The 24,998-nt window shown below is 48.2% G+C and overlaps 2 protein-coding genes across 5 annotated transcripts in view; one reads left to right on the forward strand and one right to left on the reverse strand.

Moving 5' to 3' along the window:
- Window positions 1–5,581: 5,581 nt before the first annotated feature.
- Window positions 5,582–10,694, reverse strand: NAIF1 (nuclear apoptosis inducing factor 1). Of its 2 annotated transcripts, XR_009739607.1 has the most exons (3): window positions 9,793–10,694; window positions 6,150–7,840; window positions 5,582–6,065 (listed from the first exon to the last, which is right to left on the reverse strand). XR_009739607.1 is itself a non-coding variant. In XM_061433633.1 (2 exons), the coding sequence occupies exons 1-2, from the start codon at window positions 10,301–10,303 to the stop codon at window positions 7,368–7,370; spliced, it is 984 nt and encodes a 327-aa protein (XP_061289617.1). In that variant the 5' UTR covers window positions 10,304–10,694; the 3' UTR covers window positions 5,582–7,367. The 2 variants fall into 2 exon arrangements, 1 of the variants encoding a protein (XP_061289617.1); XM_061433633.1 differs by having other exon boundaries at window positions 5,582–7,840.
- The window catches only part of SLC25A25 (solute carrier family 25 member 25), a 40,281-nt gene continuing 22,855 nt past the window's right edge, over window positions 7,573–24,998 (forward strand). The window contains exon 1 of one of the 3 annotated variants that reach the window (XM_061433632.1): window positions 7,573–7,640. In XM_061433632.1, coding sequence (XP_061289616.1) covers window positions 7,635–7,640 — 6 coding nt within the window. In that variant the 5' untranslated portion in view covers window positions 7,573–7,634. Of the gene's footprint in view, window positions 7,641–11,356; window positions 11,749–24,998 lie in introns of those variants that run through there. The other 2 variants (XM_061433626.1, XM_061433625.1) reach the window with 2 other exon arrangements.

Consider the following 24,998-nt stretch of genomic DNA (forward strand, 5'->3'; position numbering starts at 1 on the left):
TCACTTTAAGAGTTAAGGAAAGTCATTGAAGGGGTGGAACAGGGAGGAGCCTGGCTAGATTTACTGCAAAATACCATCCCCTGAAGGGTCTGGAGGCAGGGAGGCCAGTGAAGAGGCTGCTTTGGGTAATCCAGGTGAGAGAGAAGGTGGGGTTGGTTGACAAGAGAGAGAGATGTTGCTGTTCAGTTGCACAGTCATGTCGACTCTGTGACCCCATGGACTGCAGCTCGCCAGGCTTCCCTGTCCATCAACTCCAGGAGCTTGCTCAAACTCATGTCCATCGAGTCAGTGATGCCATCCAACCATCTCACCCTCTGTCATCCCCTTCTCCTCCTGTCTTCAATCTTTCCCAGCATCAGGTCTTTTCTAAGGAGTCAGTTCTTCCATCAGGTGGCCCAAGTATTGGAGTTTCAGCTTCAGCATCAGTCCTTCCAATGAATATTCAGGACTGATCTCCTTTCGAATGGACTGGTTGCATCTCCTTGCAGTCCAAGGGACTCTCAAGAGTCTTCTCCAACACCACAGTTCAAAACCATCAATTCTTTGGTGCTCAGCTTTCTTGATAGTCCAACTCTCACATCCATAAATGACCACTGGAAAAACCATAGCTTTGACTAGATGGACCTTTGTCAGCAAAGTACTGTCTCTGCTTTTTAGTATGCTGTCTAGGTTGGTGATAGTTTTTCTTCCAATGAGCAAGTGACTTTTAATTTCATGGCTACAATCACCATCTGCAGTGATTTTGGAGCCCAAGAAAATAAAGTCTGTCACTGTTTCTGTTGTTTCCCCATCTATTTGCCATGAAGTAATGGGACCAGAGTACATCATGAGAAATGCTGGACTGGAAGAAACACAAGCTGGAATCAAGATTGCCGGGAGAAATATCAATCACCTCAGATATGCAGATGACACCACCCTTATGGCAGAAAGTGAAGAGGAACTGAAAAGCCTCTTGATGAGGGTGAAAGTGGAAAGTGAGAAGGTTGGCTTGAAGCTCAACATTCAGAAAACGAAGATCATGGCATCTGGTCCCATCACTTCATGGGAAATAGATGGGGAAACAGTGTCAGACTTTATTTTTTGGGGTGTTCTGGGTGTTCTTTGGAAGGAATGATGCTAAAGCTGAAACTCCAGCTTTGGTTTGGTTTGGCCACCTCATGCGAAGAGTTGACTCATTGGAGAAGACTCTGATGCTGGGAGGGATTGGGGGCAGGAGGAGAAGGGGACGACAGAGGATGAGATGGCTGGATGGCATCACTGACTCAATGGATGTGAGTTTGAGTGAACTCTGGGAGTTGGTGATGGACAGGGAGGCCTGGCATGCTGCGATTCATGGGGTCGCAAAGAGTTGGACACGACTGAGCGACTGAACTGAACTGAACTGAACTGAATGGGACTAGATGTTATGATCTTAGTTTTCTGAACATTGAATTTGAAGCCAACTTTTTCACTCTCCTTCACTTTCATCAAGAGACTCTTTAGTTCTCCACTTTCTGCCATAAGGGTGGTATCATCTGTGTACCTGAGGTTACTGATATTTCTCCCGGCATCTTGATTCCAACTTGTGCTTCATCCAGCCTGTCATTTTGCATGATGTACTCTGCATATATGTCAAATATGAGCATTAGCTTGTTAACTTTTGATACCAATCTCATTAGAGAAGGATATTTTTTTATTTGGCTGTACCATGAGGCATGTGGGATCTTTTAATTTGATAGCTTACATTTATTAATTTGATAACATAATTAATACCCCAATATACATATACCTTTATATAATTGCCATTGATAAAAAATTTCATTCCACAGATTCAAATACACAAGAATGAGAACTTTTTTCTAAGTTTTTGGAAACTCAGTTTGTTTTTCTTTTACCTGGGAACTTTTTAATTTTTTTATTGGAATATAATTGCTTTACAGTGTTGTGTTAGTTTCTGCTGTACAACAAAGCGAATCAGCTATATGTATACACATATCCCCTCCCTCTTGAACCTCCCTGCCACTCCCAGTGTGTGGGATCTTAGTTCCCCACCCAGGGATGGAACCCTGAGCCCCTGCATTGGAAGCATGGAGTCCTAACCACTCTATCACCAGGGAAGTCCCGAGGATTTTTAGATGAGGAAGCCAAGGCTTGGAGAAAGTAAATGACCTCACGCCAGGGCTCACAGCCAGTAAGACGCAGGCTGACTCCAAAGACCTGAGACAAACTTAAGAGGAGTCCAGCTCCTGGCCACAAACCAACGTGTGATCTTCCAGGCACAACTGTAGGCCATTTCGAAAGCTTTGTATGGCAGACCTTACATGCTCTTAGGCAAAGTTGCATTCCCAGCCTAGGTGCTTCCATTCAGAGGCCTCCGATGCTTCTGCCAATCGTCGCCTTCTTATCAGGAGGAGTGGGGAGACGTTTTGCTCTGACTCAGCGCTTTCGCACTCCTGGCCTTCCTGCTCTCATTCCCCCAACATACACACAAGTCCGTGAAGCAGGGGCTTCTCTCAACAGTGAAATGATTCCCACCTGCACCTCATCTGCCCCTGCCCGGCCCTGTGCTGTGGCAAAAACGTGACCCTGGAAGAGCTGTCACTTTCCCTTCTTGCTTACGTCATTACGGCCAGTGATCAAAGCCGTGTCTGTTCCTCTCATTTGGGCGGGTTGTCTACTGTGACTCATGGCATTTCAGCTCTTTTTTGTGTGTGTTTTGGGTTTGTTTGTTTGTTTTGGCTGCACTGTATGGCTTGTGGGATCTTAGTTCTCCAACCAGGGATTGAACCTGAGTCCTTGGCTGTGAAAGCACAGAGTCCTAAGCACTAGACCGCCAGGGGATTCCCACACCTCGATCAAAGCACTGTATGCAGCTCTTCCCCACCCTGGCCTTGGTTTCCATCCCCCACTCTCCCCTCAATCCTTCCTACTCTTTGCTCCTTGTACATCTTTTCTGATCTTACTCAAGCCACTTTTTTTACTTTTTTGATGTAGATAATTTTGTTTTTATGTTTACTGAACATGTTACAGTATTGCTTCTATGTTTTGGTGTTTTGGCTGTGAGGCACACGGGATCTTAGCACCCCAACCAGGCTAAACCTCAGTTCAGTCACTACGTCATGTCAGACTCTCTGCAACCCCATGGAGGGCAGCACGCCAGGCTTCCCTGTCCTTCACCATCTCCCAGAGCTTGCTCAAACTCAGGTCCATTGAATCGGTGATGCCATTCAACCATCTCATCCTCTGTCGCCCCCTCTCCTACCTTCAATCTTTCCTAGCATCAGGGTCTGTTGAAGGCGCAGTCTTGACCCCTGGACCGTGTGCGAAGTCCTTGAGTTGTTGAGCTCAGTTACTCAGTCATGTCTGACTCTTTGGGACCCTATGGACTGTAGCTCACCAGGCTCCTCTGTCCATGGGATTTTACAGGCAAGAATACTGGAGTGGGTTGCCATGCCCTCCTCCAGGGGATCTTCCTGACCTAGAGATGGAACCCACATCTCCTGCATTGGTAGGTGGACTCTTTACCACTGAGCCACCTGGGAAGGTCCAGAAGTCCATCAAGCCATCAAGCTCCCATTGTGATCTCAAGAAAAGATGCACAAGTTAGCTGGAATATCAGACTTGTGATACTAATAATGGCAGCAGCCAGTATTTACTGGCACACGCTATGTCCGTCCCAGGCACATGCCAGGGACGTGTACATACATGATCTCATGAAATGAGTTAATACGCACAGGGCTTAGAACAGGGTCTAGATATGGTCAGTGCTCAATAAATGTACAATATCTGGTAACACCCCAGTCAAGTAGGGATTATTATTCATCATAATCATTTTAGAACTGAGAAGACTGAGGCTCAGAAAACTTGAGAGACCCAGTGAATAAGGGGTGGAGGTGATCTCAAGCCCAAACCTGCCGAGTCCCAGGGACTTTCCACATGGAAGCACTGCCTCTCTGGATCTGCTGTGCAATTTCTATTGAACCGGAAACATCAGGGTAAGATATAGCTCACAAAGAGAATCTTTATGAGAGACTTCTATCAGAATGATTTAAAATGTAAAAGGTTTTGGGACTTCCTTGTGCTTCAGTGGTTAAGACTTCCAGCTTGCATGGCAGGGAGTGTGGGTTCAATCCCTGGTTGGGGAACTAAGATCCGGCATGTGGCAGGGTCAAAAAAAAAAAAGTTAAAAGTTTCAATACTTGAAGTAGTAAGTAAGCTTCAGTGGCTTGGAAGATGTCACTTTCACAAAACTCCATGTTTCAGGGAAGGTTTCCAAATGAATCACCCTCATATATGTGACCATTCTTCACCAGCACCATCAAGGTGCAGTGGGTTTTTTTTTTATTTCATTTTTAGGCCATGCCATGTAACACGCAGGATCTTAGTTCCCCAGCCAGGGAATAAACCCGGGCCCCCTGCACTGGGAGCGTGGGGTCTTAAACCACTGGACCACCAGGGGAGTCCCAAGGTGCAGTGGATTTAATTCTGTTAAAACCACCCTTTTTCCTATTACAAGAATAAGTTCAAAGCCTACAAAGAATAGAAGTCACTGTGTTCCTTTCAAGTGCCAGGAAGAACAACACAAGTTGCCCCCTGGGCCTCTCACCTGACCTAAAAACTCAAGATCAGGCTCAAATCATCTCTAAGTGATTTCACATCTCACCAGCAGCCAGATCAGAGCAGTAAAAGTTAAAGAACAGCAGTTAAAGATTATAGGCTACCCCAGTGTATAAGGCAGCTGTGTGGCTTTAGGCAAATTGTTTAACCTCTCTGATACTCAGTGGCCTCATCTGTAAACTGAAAACAGCATTACTACCTAGTTCATGGGGCTGTTGCAAGAAGTCTATAAAGTAATGCTTACAAGACCTGGGCTCCATAACTTGCCAGGTTTTATTCTCACTAAATACTGGAGAGAGTGTTAACTGTGCTCAGAAAGGCTGGGCTCCCTCCAGAATGAGGGCCACTCTCAAGTGAGAATTACTGCTTAGCAGGACTTCTCAACTGTTCAGCAGAAACTCCTGAGAACCAGTCCTTCCTGGGACATTATCTTGATTCCAGCTGAATTTAGAATTCATAGACTGAATTCTTCCAGTCTATGTATGAGCCACAGTTCTTCAGAAAAGATGAGAATACCCAAAGAACTTGTTTATAATGCGTATTCTTAGAGCTCTCCCTCCAGGAGTCTCGTCTAGGTTTGACGTGGGGCCAGGGATTGGTTATATTTAACAAACACTCCCAAGTAATTCTCATCCAGAGTCTGAGACATTGCTGTAAACCAGGGATAGGCAGGCAGGCTTTTCTGGAAAGAGCCAGAGAGTAAATATCTTTGGCTTGTGGGCCAGATATCTGTCACAACCACTCAACTCTGCTGTTGTAGCAGCAAAACAGCCAGACATTAAGGAAATGAAGGGATGTGGCTGTGTTCCAGTAAAACCTGATTTACAAAGGCACGTGGGGGGCCAGATTTGACCCGTGAGCCCCTGCTCTCTGCCAGCCCCTATCTCCTCTACATATAACTAATGAAGACACAGATATGTCTTTTTTTTTTAAGTGATATTTCTTTAATTTAAAATTATGACCTGGAAAGACCCAGTCACTCAAAGCGATCCAAACTTCCTCTTTATACCCAATTGGAACAGACACAATATTGGCTCAGATTGCCAACCCCAGAGAAAAACCAAACCACGCTGCAAACCCCTCAGGAATTTCCCGAACTTCCTAAGTTCAGGGGCCATCAGGCTCCACGAATGGAGGACGCCCAAGTGGCCAGAGGCTGCTGCTTTTCAGTCACTGAGAAGAGTTTTCCTTCGCTCTGTAGCTGGCACCTCCCTCGTCCCCCATTGTGAGGATGATGCTAAAAGAGTCACCTCCCAACCGTCCTCGGAGGCATCTTCCCGTAACTGCCACAGTGGAGCTGGGTGATTCTGGACGTACCAGAAGGGCAGCACCTTCTTTGTTTAGCTGAGATCTGGAGCCTTGAGTTGTAACCAGCGGTCAACGTGTGGCCAAGGCCTCCTCGGCAGCAAAATGGCCAACTTGGGAGAGGACCGGGGAAGGTGCAAGGGTCTCAGTAACTGATGGCGATTCTGTAAATGAAACAAGACAGATGCCAGCTGGGTAAAGTCCTTACAAATGGGGAGAAAGCGTCAAGACAGAACAGGGAATACCACCTCCTCCAGCACTCCAAGGTCGGTTGGCTCTCCTTCGAGCACAGACATCCGAGGTCCCACTTCTTGGGTCAGTTTCAGTTCTCCCACCGCAGACGTTCAGGGCCAATTAGGCCTTCGGATTCACCCAACCAGTCAGTGAGGCTCTTGTGAGAACACGTGGCACAGAGAACTGTGAGAAGGCAGTCCAGGGCGTGATGCGATGGAGGCTGTTTTCTGCACCGAGTTTTGGAACTGCGCGATCAATAGAGGGGAAAGGAGGAAGGGCGTGGCCAGAGCTGCCCTCGGAGGCCCCGGAGGCCTTCCCAGAGGGGTTCGTGTACCATAAATACCACTGGCTCGCAGCAAAGCCTTCTTTACAGAAGCCGTGGCCTCAGTGGCCACTGCAAGTGGGGGCAACGAGTAACATTTACAGCACCCAAAGCCTGATGCTTGACCTGAGTCAAAAGCGTCGGGACAAACCACCAAAGGGCTGCCCGGGGAACGCAGTGGAAGACCAGATGGAAGTCAGGCTGGTCCCCACCACACACAGCATTCCTGAGCCAGGCCGGTTGCAGCCTGGGTATACTGCAGGGGCAGTCCAGAGCACTAACACGGTGTGCCCGGGTGCGGTGGGGGTAGAGGGGAGTGCACGGCCCTAACCAGAGTCCCCTGAGAACTGAGACACAGTGAGCAGGAGAAAAGGGCGGGGCTTCCTCCTCAAGCCCACTGGGTCACTCTGCCTCCCAAGGGAGGAAGAAGATATTGTGCTACTGCCAGCACCACTGACGTTATTTTACTCCAAAGGATGGCACCTCTGTGGGGGGTGGGTATTTCAGCGCCGGCCCCCAGCTGTGACATGTACCCACCCACCCCCACCCCCCTGCAGTGAGAGCCCTCCTCATGGTGGTCCTAGTCTGAATCTGGGTCATGTCATAAGCCCTGGCTTATGACAACATGGGTCCCCTCACCAGCATCTGACCCCCACCCAATCCAGTCTTCAGGTTCTTAGCAGGACAGCTCAAGGGGTGGGGTGGGTAACAAGAGTTTTGGGTCCCAGGAACCCAACAAATTCTTCTTCCCAGTCTCCTTCACCTCCCAGAAACTGTGGACCCCTAAATGTCTGTCAAACTGGGAGCCGTTCAGGTGGTCGGGCCTAGCCTAAGGCCAACCACACAAGCCGCTTACAAGACCTCCACGGTGTCATCCGTTCACAGCAGAAGGCTGGCCTGACCCCTGCTCTCATTGGATGATGCTGTCTGGCTGCCCGTTCTGGGCCACCTGTCCAGGCTCCGAGGCGGTGGCGGGGTTGGGCATGTTGCTCTGGAGGTAGCGGCGGAAATCTTTGATCATGGGCCGGAGGACCTGGATGAGGACGCTCAGGGCCGCCTGGGTGCCCTCCATGGCCTGAGCCTGGCGCTCCTGGGCACAAGCCTGCACCTCCTGGGAGCGACGGATCATCTGTAGCAGGTCGTTCTGCTGCTCCAGGTGCTGGGCGATCTCCTTCACATGCAGGTTGGTGACCCGCTGCTCCTGGATCAGCTTGGCTGAGTTGAGGGCTATGCGGCTCTTGAGCGCCTGCGGCTTGACCGAGGTATCAGCGTGCTGGGCCATCATCTCCACAGGGGCCTCGGCCGGCAGGGGTGGGGGGGCCTCAGCTGTGCAGTACTCTACCACTCCCTCCTCCAGCGTGTGATAGGTGGTCTCTGTGGGGACTGTGGGGAAGAAAGAGCAAATCAGTGGCAGGTCACTTTCTAGAAAGAGCGAGGCTGGCCGTATGGGGTAGGGGGGAGGCCAGTAAGCCTTGTTCTGGAGAATTCAGCCTCCCCTGGCTTTATAGCCTTTTATTTATAAATCTGGGGCTTCCTGGGTGGCGCTAGTGGTAAAGAACCTGCCCACCAATGCAGGAGGTGTAAGAGACGCGGGCTCGATCCCTGGGTCAGGAAGATCCCCTGGAGAAGGGCATAGCAACCCACTGCAGTATTCTTGCCTGGAGAATCCCATGGACAGAGAAGCCTGGTGGGCTACAGTCTATGGGTTGCACAGAGTCAGCCATGACTGAAGCGACTTAGCACACATGTATAAATCTAGACTCTAAAGGATTTAGAATCTTAATCTACTTAATAACCAAAGGGTCAGCCCCTGATCAGGCAAAAGCAAAGATGCTAACAGTTAAGACCAGCACCTACTATGTGCTAGGCACGGATGGTGCTAACCCTTTGCCCTCCTTAGCTCCATGAACCCTCATAATGACACCAAGAGGCAGATATTGTCACCTTCATTTTCAGAGATGATAAGACAGACGCAGACACCATGGTATGACTTGCCTGAGGTCACACAGCTTATTCAGCAGGTATAGGAAGCCAGGTGTCCCCCAGTACTAGTGCCCAAGGTGTTCACAGTCACCCCACTGGGCTGCTTCTGGCAAATAAAAGCAGGGCTACATGCTCCTGGAAGTACCAGCACACAGAAGGCATCCTGGGTGAGGGTTTGCAACTCCACTGGTCCTGTCTCCTTCAATGCTTTCTTGATTTCCATGTCTTTTATGGCCAAGCAGAAAAGGAGGCAGGAGTGGGAAGGCAGCAGTTAAAGTGCCCAATAAGTGCCTCCCTGTCTCCTTGATCACCTTAATCAATGGAATGCCTAAAGGTCCTTCCTCTTACAGAACAGCAGCTGATTTAGACCAGTGTTTCCCATCTCCATATCCTTGAGAAATATGACACTGCTGGGGTATGGCACGCACACACACACACACACGCACACACACACACACCCAATTCTCCGAAGTCCGGTTGAGAAACCACTGATTGATTCTGTTCCCAGCCCATCACAAAGACCACTTAACAGTCATTGGTGCAAACCTTATCTGAACTAAAAAGTCCAACCAACTAGTTTCATTGTCATTCCTAGCTTGAGAACGTTTGAAGGCACTCTGGCTGGGCTGTTTGGGCCTCCAAGCATGTCGGAAAGATCAGTTCTTCCCCACCCTTTAATGCCCAAATCAACTGTGTCCCACCCCCGCCAGGAAGTCCCCTTTCTCTTCTGAGTCCTTAGGTGATCCCGACTGACAGTGGAGTTATTCATATATGTGTCCCTCTATCTGTCCTCGGAGAATATAACCGGCCTATCTCTTAAGACACCTTGGGAGTCCCAGCGCTGAGCCCAGGGTTTGGCCCAGAATTGCACTAATGGTTGATGAGTGAATGGACGGGTAGGTTAACACCAGGAACTGGGAGGTTCCTCAGCAGTGCCTGATGAATGTTCACACTGAAAACCACAATGTCTTTGTCCAGAGTCAATGTCCACCTGCCTATTCATTCAGTAAATACCTCCTGACTGCCTACTAGGCACCAGGCTCTGGGATAAGTCCTGTGGGGATATAAACATGGTCTCTGTCTTCAAGGACCAAACAGTTCAGTCACGGATGCAAATGGTGGCAAAACAGTGGAGGGCAAGCCAGCCCCTCCGAAGTCCAGACTGCGTGCTGAGGAAGTCTCAGAGAGAAAACAAGATCACTTCTGTCTGGGGAGCCCTTGGAAGGCCTCCTGGTTGTCCAAGACTCCCATCTGACCTTTGACCCTTGGCAGCCAACCTTCCCTGGGCTGCCCTAGCTCTTGCTGGCCCTTCCCATTTAGGAACGCCGGACTGGGTGGGAGAGGTCACTCACTCTGTGTCAGGGTGACTGTGGCGGCGGCTGCAGTGGCTGTGGGTCCAAGGGCCACGGGGTGGATCTCTGCGGTACTGGGCAAGCTGATAATGGTGGCCTCACCCAGCAGGTTGCAGATGCGTTGTTGCATGGGGGTGAGCAGTACAGGGGCCACAGCGGGGCCACCGGCGCCACTGCCACCGCCTGTCCCGGGCCCACCTGCTCCATCTTCCTCAGTGGGCCCTGGGGTCTCGCCACCCTCTACGGCCGCCCGGACCTGGGCAACCTTGCGACGGACCTCGGTCTTGAGGTCGGACCACTTCTTCTTGACCTCGGGCAGCTCCCGGCGGCAGGTGGCCACGGCATTGACCCTTCTCAGAATGCCGTGCCACGCCGCACTCTTGGCAGCCAGAGGGACGCCGGCGTTGAAGTGGTTCACCAGCAGGTGCTTCTTCAGTTCCAGCTCCTCCACGATGATCTCCACCTCACGCTCAGAGAAGTTCATCTTCCTTTTCTTGGCGGGAACGGCCATGGCCTCTCCCCACCCGGCTTTTTAAAGAAACTATAATCCCCTAAACTGCCCCAATTCGCCTTCTGTCTTCCTTAGCCTCGCTACTCACCCACTCCCCCTACAGGGGATAGGCTGGGCTGGTCCAAGGCCAAGTACCAGGCCTTTGGTAACCCCCCTCGCTACGCAAAGTGCGTAGGGCCCAGCCCCGACCTGCCCAGCCGCTGCCAGCCAGCTGCGTAATGGCTTCCTGAATCTGCCTCTTCCGCCGGGGTGTGCGGAGATCCGCCCACTTCCCCTCTTCCCGCCTTCCAGAGCTTCTCTAGGGAGACCTGCCCTCCCGGTTGGTCGCGGTTCAGACATCACATCGATCACTGGTTCTTTCTACCTGTCGCTCAGCTAAAGGGCACGCCTACTTACTGGAATTCGCCTGATCATTGGTCTAAAGGTGTGTCTGTCGCTACAGAGCGCCCCACCCAATCTAGCCTTTACTCACCCCTATTGGAAAGTCGTCCTGTCGTTCAATCACATGATTACGACTTTTACGCCGTTAAATTCAGCTATTTTATTGGTGAGTTAGGGAGTTAGATGACCAAAACCCGGTTTCCTTGAGGATCCTTAGTGCTTTCGGCCTTAAGCCGTTGACCAGTTAACTTTTTATTCTACCCAGGGCGCAAACTTTGCCTTGGCAACCGCAGATCACAATCGCTCCTCAAGCAAATCCTATTTCCCATTGGAGATGATGATCTCTCCGTACACGACGGCTCCTCGCGTCTTTAAGATTCCGCGGATAAACAGCGTTGCTCAATGGAAGTAGGACACGGGGCTTTCCGCCTGCCAATCACAGGACTCCTGCCTATCCCAGCGTGATTTCTTCTCGCCGGCCCGACTCAGCCAATCCCCGCCTCCCTCCATTTGAATCGGCCTCAGGTTGAGCCGGGATTGCCCCGCCCTCTCCATTGATCCGGGTAGCCTAGGGCTGCGTGGGCAGTCCTCGGGGTGGCTCCGCCCCCCCGGTGGCCGTTCTGGCCTGTGATTGGCAGGCGTCGTGCCCGGGGGCGTGGCCATCCAGGCGGCGCGCAGCGGGGCGTAGCTCCCGGAAGCTGCCCATCCCGCCTGCTTGCCGGCAACGCAGAGCCCGCGCTAGACGACCGAGAACCCCGGCGTGTCGTCCGCGCTCTCCCCGCCGGCCTGCCGCCCCAGCCTCACGCCCGATGGTGAGCAGTGTGTTGTGCCGCTGCGTGGCCTCCCCGCCGCCAGACCCCGCCGCCTCCGCCTCGTCGTCCGCCTCATCGCCGGCGTCTGTGGACCCGTGCGGCGGCGCCGTCTGCGGGGGCCCGGACCACCGGCTGCGCCTCTGGAGCCTCTTCCAGACTCTTGACGTCAACCGCGACGGCGGGCTGTGTGTCAACGACTTGGCCGTGGGACTTCGGCGCCTGGGACTACACCGCACCGAGGGCGAGCTTCGGGTAGGCAACGCGCAGCCCTCCGCGCGGGCGGGGTAGGGACCCCTCTTCGCGCCCCAGCACCTCCGGGAGGTCCAGGTGACAGAAGCCAGGTGCGACCGGCTTCTCTGGCAGCCCTTTGGAGCTTGGCAGGCTTGGTGGAGGCCTCTCGGGCTGGCTGAGACCCCCTGGATGACAGACTTGGACACCCCCATTTATGCCCTAGTGGGAGTAGAGCTCCTTCTTGGCCTCCGTAGGCGCTTGGGCTGGGGACGGGGGTGCGGGGATAGGCCAGGTGGGTACCCTTTGGATATTCTGATGGCCGAAAATCCCCTTTCTGCCGGGGCTTTCCCCAAAGTAGAAGGTCAGGTCTCCAGAGTCTGCTGTATGTCACCTTCTGACCTCAAGACTTAAGCTTTGATGTTCCCTTCTACCCATCATTAATGGTTTTATCCATCCTCTTCCAGTGGCCCCACGTTTCCATGCCAGCGGTGGACCCTGATCGGGTTCCTCTCAGAAACATGTGGGAGTTGGAAAAAATGGGAACTGGGGTTTCAGGCAGATCCTGCCATGTGGGTGGTAAGAACTGACAGTTCTGGGTGAGGCTCAATCCCAGTTGACATGCTTATCCAGAAAATGGGACCAAGATCTCTTACAAGCTTGCAGATTAGAGTGAAAGAATCCAGGAGAAATTTTTTTCCTAAAAGTGAAAGCCTGGCCCACCTAGGAGGAGACTTTGTTACTCTTGTTCTGGAGTGGCCGCCTGGCCAAGGGGGAAGGAGGGACAGAGATGTGCTGTCCTTTCTGTATGAAACCCTCAAGCAGAGGCTGTTTCTTCCTCTTCTGTCTCTCATGGTATGTTTTCCTATCTGACTTTGTAGCTGTAGCTGCCCTTTTCCAAGTGTTTTGTTTATTGTGGCTTAGCCTGATTTATAACCTGGAGGAAGACCACTTTACCTAGCAACCTGTTTCTCTTGTAAGTTAGTTCCTTTGGTCCATTTGTACATACCGCAATTAGAGAATCTCATAGCTAAGTGTGAAAAAAGTTTTTGGTAAAACGCCAGTGAATTTAAGCAATTTGTTTTTCAGGTAGGTGTACATAAAGTTTTAAACTCATGTCCAGAGTATCTTGGCTCAACATCCAAGCTGTTTCACCTACTTAGGATCAGCCTAGGGAGACCAAGGGTAACACTGTGCAAGATAGAATCATTGGGTTAAGTCCAACAGGCTTAGAAGCAAGAATTTTTTTAAAGTCTTTTCAAGTGGAGTGTTACACAGAACTGAGCTGAATATTTTCTAATCCATAACTGATGAATAAATCACTTGGAAAGATGAGATGGCTGAACTCAGAGGGTCTATGACTTATGGGCTCAGGGAGGTGTGGGCCTAGGTGAGCCTTTCTGCTTCTGTGAACCTAGCCACCAGGTTACATGGAGGGCCTTGGGCTGCAGGAGTGTATTCAATGTTTACACCTCAACTGGAGTCAGTGTTTTTATGATTCATGGCACATCTGACATGGATCCAAATCTTTTTTTTTTTGGGGGGGGGGGGTGGTAAATGTAAATTTTAAGGGCAAACAAGGAGAAAGTGATCATTTTCTTTCCAGTGTTGAAACTTTTTTGATTAACCAAAAGGAGCCTAACCCATTGGAGTCACACTGGCTCTACAATCTCTAACTTAGGGAGTAAGTTTCCTTTCAGTGTATGGCTTTTCGTATGGACTGACTACTACTACCAACTCTTTCAGCTGATGAATGTGAAATTATACAGCTTTGCGAGATTGGGAATGATTCATTTTACTCGTTTATTACCTGTGGAAGAGCACAGGCTAGTCCTGCAAGCGAATGGTTTTAAGTAGGAGAGAGAGAACCTGCCTTCTTGTGAATAGCTGGGCCACAGGAAGACACCCTGCCTCATGAATCCCCTTACCACTTCCTGCTGCAATAGTTATCAGTATTAGCTACAGAGAGAAAAAGTGGTGCTGCAGTTTTGCAGAAGTAGCAAAGGCAAGAGAGAATTGGTGGTGGCAGGGGGGATACCCTTCAGTTCAAAATGGGTTGCCTGCTGCGGGAATAGGCACTGACAAACACAACATCCAACTCTGGCAGCTGCCCCATATAACCCACAGGACCAGTCTGAGGTGGCGTGGGTTTGCACAGGACTCAGCCGTGAGGGTTTATCAGTGGGCGGCCGGTGAACCCAGGCCTTGTGACTACACAGAGCCTCCCACTAGCTTACCACCACTGGATTGAGCTTTCTTTAGAAATGAGCCAGCAGTTTTTGGCATCTCCCTTGGTTTCAGAAGAAATTGGAACAGTCGAGGAAATTTTACTTAAAATGGCAGTGGGCCAGAGACACCAGTGACAGCCATCTAGAGAAATTTTCTTTGTAAAGGGCATGTGAGCAGGAAGCCTGTCCCGGGACAAAAGAAGGGAAGAGTTTATTAAAGACAGAAAGAAGATGACGACCACAGTAGCAGCTTTGGGAGATGAGGCTCTGGCGAGAGCTAATTATAGCATTGCCTATTTAAGGCATTTTCATGTGACCAAACAAAATCTCTGTCTGAAAACAAATTTAAAACATAGGCTGGAACTCAGGCAGCCAATTAGGGAAAGAACCCAAGCTGGGTGACGTGTCAGCTGTTGTTCCTCTAGCTGAGGCTTGAGAGACTCTCCTCAGCAGCTGGTGTTTGATACAAGTGAGGATTCTGGATGATGGTATGGTCAAGTTTGCTGACTCAAGAGACTTGCGTGTGCTCCATCTAGTTTGAACCTCACAAGCTGGACTTGGGGGAGAACTTGAAGAATGATCCTTTTATTTGGCTTACAGGATCTTTATTTGGCACCTGGGATCTTAGTTCCCCGACCAGGAATCGAACCCTCATCCCCTGCATTGCAAGGCAGATTCTGAACCACTGGATCACCAGGGGAGTCCCCATCTTTTTAGAACCACATCTTTTATCCCCAAAATAGGTTTCAGGATTATTCAGAGATTATCCTATCAAACATGAGAGCTTACCCTGTCCTAATTCTCTCCTTGACCTGAGCAGTGTATAGGAAGCAATCTCTGTTGACCTGGAATAATGTCAAGTTGGCATGCTTGATCATATGCTACTGTTGGACTCTATGCCTTTTCAGTGTCTGGCCATTTGTGGGACAGGTATTTGCCTAAATAGTCACACTTAGGTAAGAAACTCTACAGAACAAAGACCCTTTTCCCTGGAAAGGGCGGAGACATAACTTGGTATAATAGAATGACACATTAGAAAAATGCCATTCGCAGACTAGATTGACTTTACATATTTAACTGATTATGTTATATTGTAAAATTGGTTCCTGGGTTGGAGGAATTATCATCAACTCGGCTAGAAGATTTTTGTTTTTAATTAGTTGATATCTGGAAAGGTGGAGCCCAGTACCCTGATCCTTAGACCAAGTATTAAATAAGAACATACCAGAGTGGGCCTGACCTGGAGCTTCAGTGGGTGAATTCCTTTGATGTTCAAAGAGCCATCAATTGTTGAAGCCTCACAGAAACCACAGGGGAATGAGGGAAACAAATATTTTGCTAGTATTCGTTTCTAGTCCAGCTGAGTACATAGCCGCAGGATGAATTCAGTGAATAAAACTGCACTCCCAGGGGACTAGTCTCATTAAATCTGAGCTGACTTTTCATTTTTAACCGTTTCTTCTTTCACTAACGTGAATTTGGCAGAGCCAAAGAATTTAGTCTTCGACGGTCACTGGCCATCGTAGGCCAGCCTCCCACCCAGCATTTCCTCCTGTGACATCCTCCTTTGCAGAGGACCATCCAGCCCTTTCCTTTGTGGACTGAGTTGGGGTCCGTCTGAGTTCATTCTCAGATCAGACTGAAATCTGTCTCCTTGAGTCTATTACCCATTTGCCCCAGGTGTACCTTCAGGAACAACCTAGAAACAGGATCTAAGGGTCCTTGGAAACAGCTGTCTTACCGGAAGGCAGCTGTCTAACCGGAAGGCAGCTGTCTTCCTGTAATCTCTGCTGCTGCTCGGTAGTTTTGCCCTTCTCACGTGTCCACACTTCCCTGCACCCTTCTCTGAGGCAGTGTGCCCTGGAATTAAGACTACAGATTTTCCTTGGAAGTCCAAAACAGGGAAAGCAGTGGAGACGGAAAATAGACTAGTGGTTGCCTGGGCCGGGGAGTGGAGGGCAATGGAGAGCTAGGACGGTGATAACTAATAATAAGTCTGGCATTTCTTTTGAGGGGTGGGGTGGCTAGGGTTCTTTGTGAGGTGATGAAAGTGGCCTAAAACTGATGATGATTGCAAATATCCCTGAATATACTAAAAACCACTGAACTATACACTCAAATGGGTGATTTCCTTGGTATGCAAATAATATCTCAATCAAACTTTTGAATAACCCAGCACAGGTTTTTACAGTGTAAACCTGGGTTCAGGTATTGTCCTAGCTGCTTTCGAGCTCTGTGACCTTGAGCAAGTTACTCGACCTCTCCAGGCTGAGTAGGAGGTTTAGTCTCCTTATCCTGGTGGGAGGAATACCTAGTTCAGTGGGCTTGTTGTGGGATTGAATTAAAAGAAGTTCATAAAGAACCTGCGACAGTGTTCAACCCAAAATGACCTTTTCCCAGGGAGTCTTTGAAAATAAGATGCCCAGAGTTGGGGGTAATCATCTACATTTTTTTCTTAGGTAACTGAGGTGAAAAGTGAACTCGAAAGAAGGAGAAAGCCTAGGGGATGTGGTTGTAAAGGGTGTCGGTAATAAAGGGTGTGCAGCACAGTCTCCTGCCAGCTGATGGGGCTGCAGAAAACCTGGGCCCTACAGCCTTTGCTAAATCCCTTCAGTCGTGTCTGACTCTGTGCGACCCCATAGACGGCAGCCCACCAGGCTCCCCCGTCCATGGGATTCTCCAGGCAAGAACACTGGAGTGGGTTGCCATTTCCTTCTCCAGTGCATGAAAGTGAAAAGTGAAAGTGAAGTCACTCAGTCGGGTCCGACTCTTAGCGACCCCATGGACTGCAGCCCACCAGGTTCCTCGGTCCATGGGATTTTCCAGGCAAGAGTACTGGAGTGGGGTGCCATTGCCTTCTCCAAAGATTGAAACAGAAAAAAGAGAAAGAGAAAGAAACCCTGTTAGCAGGAGATTTCCAAAAAGCGGTCGTGTTACTCTACACACAATGATGTCTTCGGCCCAGATGTTTCCCAGGGTGGACGTGGGCCCCCGTGAGCACCGCTCTTGTCAGCCTCTTGTGCTTTCACGAGTAGAGCTTAACACCTTTGGAGGTGGTCTCACTAACCTCATTAGTTTGTAGAAGTGGGACTGAGGTTCCGAGGTCGGGCTGGTTGAAGGCAGAGTCAGTGGCAGAACCCAGGATATTTGTTCTCAACCCAATTTAGCTCAGCTTATACGGCCTCTGTCCTTCCATGGCTGGCGGTACTTAAGTAGCCCTTAACACTTTGCAGCCTTTATTTTTGCAGTTTGTGACAGGCACGTATCTGTGCCCTGACACCAGCTGAGTGTCTTAAGACCTCCCCCCAGGGTGTTCAGGAAGCAATAGGTCCGTTCTGGACTCTAAAAGACTCAACAGAGCATCTAAAAAAAGAAGCCATTCACTTAAGATGCACCTTCCTTTAAATGAATAACAAAGGTAGGATGGAAGGTGCTTATCTGCTTTAAACTCCAGGCCCGGAAGCCTGAAAAGGAGGTGACTAACGGCTCACGGGCTTACGTTCTCAGAGTCCGAGTTGGGGGCGGGGGTGTTGCCCGGTGGCTCTCCCTGTTCCTGCTGCTGGTCCCACGTTCCAGCCACGCCTGGCCTCCTGCCTCCTTTCTCGCAGCCCTCCTTCCTCCTGGGCTGGAGTCTTCTTGCCAAATACAAGGAAAAACCACCTCCATTGTGTGAGAAAACTTGCAAAAGAAAAAGAAAAGAATTTGGAAATGCCAGTGGTAAATAAAGAGCAGGGGATGGTTTGGATTACCCAGAATGGGCACAGTGTCGCCTCCTTGTCTTTAGTCCCATGCAGTTGAAGAGTCCTGCTGTTAACCCAGCCCACTACCGTGCCCGCCTTCACCATCCTCACCTGGCCTTTTTACCATCCCTCCTGTTGCTTATAGTTGATGGCCTTGGATTGAGTTTGAACCCCTGGGATGTTAGAAATGGAAAGGCTTTTCGGTTTGTCCAGGTCAGAGACGTTAAATAACTTGTCCAGGGTCTTACTGAAACACCTTATGCGGTCATGTGGGGCCTCTTCTATGGGAGAGATTGCATCCCCATAGAAGCCTTTAGTGATATATTTATGGACATGGTTAACTTTTTTCCTTTCTTCCTTTACATCTTGGGTGGTTTTTTTTTTTTTTTGGCTAGAGGCTTTTCTTTAAGCCTATATAAGCAATATAAAATAGGATCTGGTAAATGGTTCTGTAGATAAAAACTTCCTTTTCTGAATTGTTTCTGAAGTGCTGACTTGATATAAACCAGTCATTCTTACATGGAGGTCTCCCATCTGCCCTTCACACCCTGAGCAGCTCTGATGTGTATTTGCTGAAGAGAGCAGCCATCCATCTGGTGGGTTTCACACCCTTTGTGTGAGCTCCTCTCTCTGAGGTCCTCCCCCAGGACTGAGGAAGAGACTGGTGACAGCTACATTCACACTCAGGACTTCCAGGTAGTGCTAGTGGTGAAGAACCCACCTACCAAGGCAGGAGACATAAGAGATGCAGGCGCAGTCCCTGTGTCGGGAAGACCGCCTGGAGGAGGGCATGGCAACCTACTCCAGTATTCTTGCCTGGAGAATCCCATGGACAGAGGAGCCTGGTGGGTTCCAAAGAGTCCAAAGGGTTGCAAAGAGTTGGACACAACTGAAGCGATTTAGCACAAACGCACGTGCATTCACACTCATTCAGATGATATCAGTTTTAGAGGGCGATTCTGGAATCAGCTTTAAGAAACTGCAAACATCTACTGTTGCTTTAATAATCTGCTGGCTTGCCATTTCACGTGGGAGCGAAGAAGGACTAGGAAAGTGTGGCTTCCACGAGTAAGCTGAACATGTGCCTGTGGTTTGGCTCCCACTGGTCAATTTGGAGAAATTTCTGATCACTTTAGGTGACTTAGGGTGTTTATATGGCCAGCCTTAATACCATATTCTCCCCACCACCACCACCCCATCCCACCCCCCTTTATACTTGACATCTATGGAATCTGAAAGGAGAATCAGGCTCCTATCAGAGCAGAAAAAGACAAAAAATTATGCTGTGTTTCTATTCTGTCTCTTGTTTCTCCAGCTCTTTAATTTACATTCTATGTCGCAAAACCCTACACTTAAAATCAGGTTCGTGTTGCACACCCCTGACTTTCTTTTAGAGAAAAGAAAAAGACATCTTTGTTCCCAGGCATTGACCTTGAACTTAGGACCTCAGTGGAGACTGGCTTTTCACCAGGAGTAAATAAGCGTCCAAAAAACTATTTCCTCTGTGGGGCACTTGTCTTTCCCACAGTCACAGGAGTCCCCTTCAGGGAGTTTTGGCCAAAGCTAGATTTTCTGGTTTTACCTCCTAAGATGGAAACAGACGAGGGGGTTTCACCTTCTTCATTACTGTAGTTTTGTCACCTTCAGTGCCAAAGGACACCAGTGCCCGGCTCCTCTTCGTCATCTGATTGGGGGCTGAGTCGAGGGCAGGAAGCTGTTTAACAGTCCTGCCTGACGTCCTAAGACCCTTTCTGCCATGGGACGGCATGGGACAACACCCGCGATCTAAGCATTTAAATTCTCCAGTTAACTCATGTCAGAGAAGGATAAGTCACCTGCCACAGTGGTGCCTTTGAAACAGCAAATCGTTACTACCAGTGTATAAAGAGAGCCTTCACAGTCTTTTGCTCCTGCACCATTCAAAAGGATATATAAAAAAAGATGTACCTCATTGCATATTAAGTTGGCATCTAAAAATTTTTGTCCTAAGTTTGGTAGCTGCAGAGGATATAATTTCTGTATACCTGGTTTAAGTGTTTTAGTTTGTGGGTTTCAGTTTTGGTCAAAACCTTAGAGTTTTTTACAGATTTGACCCATTCATGTCTTCAGTTCAGTTTAGTTCAGTTGCTCGGTCGTGTCTGACTCTTTGCAACCCCATGAATCGCAGCACGCCAGGCCTCCCTGTCCATCACCAACTCCCAGAGTTCACTCAAACTCACGTTCATCGAGTTGGTGATGCCATCCAGCCATCCCATCCTCTGTGGTCCCCTTCTCCTCCTGCCCCCAATCCCTCCCAGCATCAGAGTCTTTTCCAATGAGTCAACTCTTCGCATGAGGTGGCCAAAGTACTGGAGTTTCAGCTTTAGCATCATTCCTTCCAATGAACACCCAGGACTGATCTCCTTTAGGATGGACTGGTTGCATCTCCTTGCAGTCCAATGGACTCTCGAGTCTTCTCCAACACCACAGTTCAAAACCATCAATTCTTCAGCGCTCAGCTTTCTTCACGGTCCAACTCTCACATCCATACATGACCACTGGAAAAACCATAGCCTTGACTAGATGGACCTTTGTTGGCAAAGTAATGTCTCTGCTTTTCAATATGCTATCTAGGTTGGTCATAACTTTCCTTCCAAGGAGTAAGCGTCTTTTAATTTCATGGCTGCAGTCACCATCTGCAGTGATTTTGGAGCCCCCAAAAATAAAGTCTGACACTGTTTCCACTGTTTCCCCATCTATTTGCCATGAAGTGATGGGACCAGATGCCATGATCTTTGTTTTCTGAATGTTGAGCTTTAAGCCAACTTTTTCACTCTCCTCTTTCACTTTCATCAAGAGGCTTTTTAGTTCCTCTTCACTTTCTGCCATAAGGGTGGTGTCATCTGCATGTCTGAGGTTATTGATATTTCTCCTGGCAATCTTGATTCCAGCTTGTGCTTCTTCCAGCCCAGGGTTTCTCATGATGTACTCTGCATATAAGTTAAATAAGCAGGATGACAATATACGGCCTTGACGTACTCCTTTTCCTATTTGGAACCAGTCTGTTGTTCCATGTCCAGTTCTAACTGTTGCTTCCTGACCTGCATACAGGTTTCTCAAGAGGTAGGTCAGGTGGTCTGGTATTCCCATCTCTTTCAGAATTTTCCACAGTTTATTGTGATCCACACAGTCAAAGGCTTTGGCATAGTCAATAAAGCAGAAATAGATGTTTTTCTGGAACTCTCTTGCTTTTTCGATGATCCAGCAGATGTTGGCAATTTGGTCTCTGGTTCCTCTGCCTTTTCTAAAACCAGCTTGAACATCTGGAAGTTCATGGTTCACATATTGCTGAAGCCTGGCTTGGAGAATTTTGAGCGTTACTTTACTAGCGTGTGAGATGAGTGCAATTGTGCAGTAGTTTGAGCATTCATGTGTTACCCTCCATATAACCCATTGGCCAAGGCTGTCCTCATTTTCAAATCAAATCATTTTTGCTTTCATTCAAATAAAATCTGGCTTCATTTTTTTTTTTTTTTGGTTAAAAGTGTTAGTAGTTGTCAATTTGACTACATCTCTTCCTAATGCTAATTATAATTCTAAGATAGATGGTTTGTAGGTAGTGAAACTGGTAACCAGCAGACGAGGGGCATTACCCTGGAGTCGGTCATCAGAGAGCTCTCCGCCCTGTTATAAGACTCCCTCAGGAGCCTCCAATTGTCCTTCTGTGTGATGTCCCAGGGGCTTCTATACCCACGGCAATTCATCAGGATACTTTAGAATGGGTTCCCATTGGGAATCCATTCCATTAGAATTTGTTTTCTCTGAAAAGTATAGGAGATCCTGAGACACACTTTTATCCCTAAGTCTGTTTTCTAGATTCTTGGAAGAATGGGTTCCTTCTGCAGGTGATTACCCTCAGCTTAACCAGGCTCTGTTGATGTTTATAAATCTACAGTTGCAGGAGGGTTATACTCTCCAGTTCTTTCTCTGGATATCAGGGGTTCCCCCAAGAAAGTTAAGTGAGGTGGAGTTGTGTTATAGTGACTCTGAAAGAAACTAATGATCGACCAGATACTGGTGATGCTCTCATATAAGAAAGAGAGGTACTGCATTAACCCACAAGGAAATCAGAGGTACTAGAAAGGTTGCTTTAAAGTCAAAATATTGGCAAAGTATGCAAATTGAATATGTTTTCATTGATTGCTGCCTCAAGTGCTGGTCAAAGGAGATTTTAGGATAAATAGGCCTGTCTCCTCCTTGCCTAGTTATTATTTCTTTTCTTCTGCTGACTTTGGGTGTAATTTGTTCTTTTCTGGTAAGTAGAAACACCTCATGGATTTAAGACCATAGGATGTAGGCTTTCCCTTCTGAGTCCTACTCTGGCTACATCCCACAAGTTTTGCTGTGTTGTGGTTTCATACCATTCAAAATTCCTTTTCATTTCTCCTTTGGTTTCTTCTTTGACACATAGATTATTTACAGTTACATTTCATTTCTGTTTCCCTGGTGGCTCTGTGGTAAAGAATCCACCTGCCAATGCAGGAAACACAGGCTCAATCCCTGAGTCAGGAAGATCCCCTGGAGAAGGAAAGGGCAACCCACTCCAGTATTCTTGCCTGGGAAATCCCATGGACAGAGGAGCCTGGTGGGCTACAGTCCATGGGGTCACAAAAGAGTCAGACATGGCGACTAAACAACAACAAATTTCATTTCTAAACATGTAAATATTTCCCAGGTACCTTTCTATCATTGATTTCTAACTTAATTCCACTGTGGTCAAAAAAACATTTTGTACAGATTGAATCCACTTATATTTAATTTAATGAGTCTTGTTTTATGAGCCAGAATGTGTTCTGTGTGTACTTGAGAAGAATGTGCACGCTAGTCTCGTCCAGCAGAGTGTTTTATAGGCGTTAGGTCAGGTCAGTAGGTAAGCTGTAGTGTTGCTCAAGTCTTCTGTGTGCTCGCTGATTTTCTGTCTACTTGCTCTACCATTTACTGAGACGAGGGTGTTAAGACCTGACTATAATAGTGGATTTGACTCTCTTTTCCTTGCAGTTCTGTTGGGTTTTTACTTTCTGTCTTTTGAAGCTCTGTATTGTGGTCCTCGGAGAAGGCAATGGCACTCCACTCCAGTACTCTTGCCTGGAAAATCCCATGGATGGAGGAGCCTGGTAGACTGCAGTCCATGGGGTCACTAAGAGTCTGACCCGACTGATCGACTTTACTTTCACTTTTCACTTTCATGCATTGGAGAAGGAAATGGCAACCCACTCCAGTGTTCTTGCCTGGAGAATCCCATGGACGGGGGAGCCTGGTGGGCTGACGTCTATGGAGTCACACAGGGTTGGACACGACTGAAGCGACTTAGCAGCAGCAGTAGCAATGTGGTACTAAAACATTTAGGATTGTTATGTCTATTCTTTTACTTTTAACCTACGTGTATCTTTATATTTAAAGTGTGTTTCTTATAGGCAACATCTAGCTAGATCTTGCTTTTTTGACCAGCCTGACGATCTCTACCTTTGCACTGAGATGTTTAAACCATTTATATCTACTGTTGTTGCTGACAACGGTTGAGTATAAATCTGCCATCTCACTGTTTGTTTTCTATTTGTACCACCCATTCTATGTTCCTTTCTCTTTCTGCCTTCTTTTTTGGGTCAGAGAGTATTTATAATTTCACTTTATCTCTTTTGTTAGCTTACTAGTTATAACTTTCTGTCTCTCTTTCCCCGCCACCTCTCTCTCTTCAATGGTAGCTTTTGGAATTATAGTATACATCTTTAACTTATCACAACCTACCTCAACTGATATTATACCCCTTCGTAAGCAGTTTAAGATTCTGCTTTACATTTTATTTATTTGTTTATTTGTTTGTTTGGCTGTCTTGGATCTTTGTTACTGGGCGCGGGCTTTCTCTGGTTGAGGTCAGCTGGGGGCTGCCCTGTGGTTGCGCACGGGCCTCACCGCTGCAGCTTCTCTCGTTGCGGAGCACAGGCTCTGGGAGCTCCGGCTTCAGTAGTTTCGGTGTGTGGGCTAAGTCGTTGCGGCTCTCAGGCTCTAGAGCACAGGCTTCGTAGTTGCAGCAGCACACAGGCTTAGTTGCTCCTCTGCATGTGGGGCTTCCCACCTAGCTTGGTCGGTAAAGAATCTGCCTGCGATGCTGGAGACCTGGGTTCGGTTCCTGAGTCAGGAAGATCCCCTGGAGAAGGAAATGGCAACCCACTCCAGTATTCTTGCTTGGAAATTCCCATGGACAGAGGAGCCTGGCAGGCTACAGTCCATAGGTCACAAGAGTCGGACACAACTTAGCGCTGTCTTTGTTTCTTTCAGCATGTGGAATCTTCCCAAACCGGGGATCAAACCTGTGTCCCCTGCGTTGGCAGGAGGATTCTTATCCACTGTACCACCACCAGGGAAGTCCTAGTTTAAGACTATTAAACATTATGCTTTCATTTCTTTCTCCCCAGCCTTTGTGCAATGGTTCTCACACATTTTTACTTCTACATATGTTATAAACCACGCAGGCTGCCTCTATGGCTTGTCTTTTTATGGGCTTCCCAGGTGATGCTAGTGGTAAAGAACCTGCCTACCAATGCAGGAGACACAGGGACGTGGATTTGATCCCTGGGTCTGAAAGGTCCCCTGAAGGAGGGCATGGCAACCCGCTCCAGTATTCATGCCTGGAGAATCCCATGGACAGAGGAGCCTGGCAGGCTACAGTCCAAAGAGTCGCAAATAGTTGGACACGACTAAAGCGAAGGATGCATGTTGTAAACCCACAATACGTTGTTTTATTTTTGCTTTAAATTGTCACTTATATTTGAAAGAGATTTAAACAATAAGAAGAATTTCTTTCTACCCACACAATTACCATTTCTAGTGCTTTTCATTCTTTTCATTCCATTCTTCATCTGGTATCGTTTTCCTTCTGTCTGAAGGACTTCTTTAACATTTCTTGTAATACACTTCTGCTGTCAGTAAATTCTTTTAAGTTTTCGTGCGTCTGGAAAGTGTTTTGCCCTCCTTCTGGATGGTATTTTTCTAGGTATAAAATTCTGGGTTAGCAGTTTCTGATGGAAATCCCCTGTCATTCTTGTTTTTGTTCTGAATGTAATGGGTGTTTTTCTCAAGGTGCTTTTTAGATTTTCCTCTTTATCACTGGTTTTCAGAAATAATTGTGATGTCCTGAGTGTAATTTTGTTTTGTTTTGACGTTCCTTATGCTTGAGGTTTGTTGAGGTCTTGGATCTGTAGGTTTTAATAAATTTGGATAAAACCTGGCCATTATTTATTTAAATATCTTTTATGTTCCCACCTCCATG

This window comes from Bos javanicus, chromosome 11, assembly GCF_032452875.1.
Source record: "Bos javanicus breed banteng chromosome 11, ARS-OSU_banteng_1.0, whole genome shotgun sequence".
NCBI lineage: Eukaryota > Metazoa > Chordata > Mammalia > Artiodactyla > Bovidae > Bos > Bos javanicus.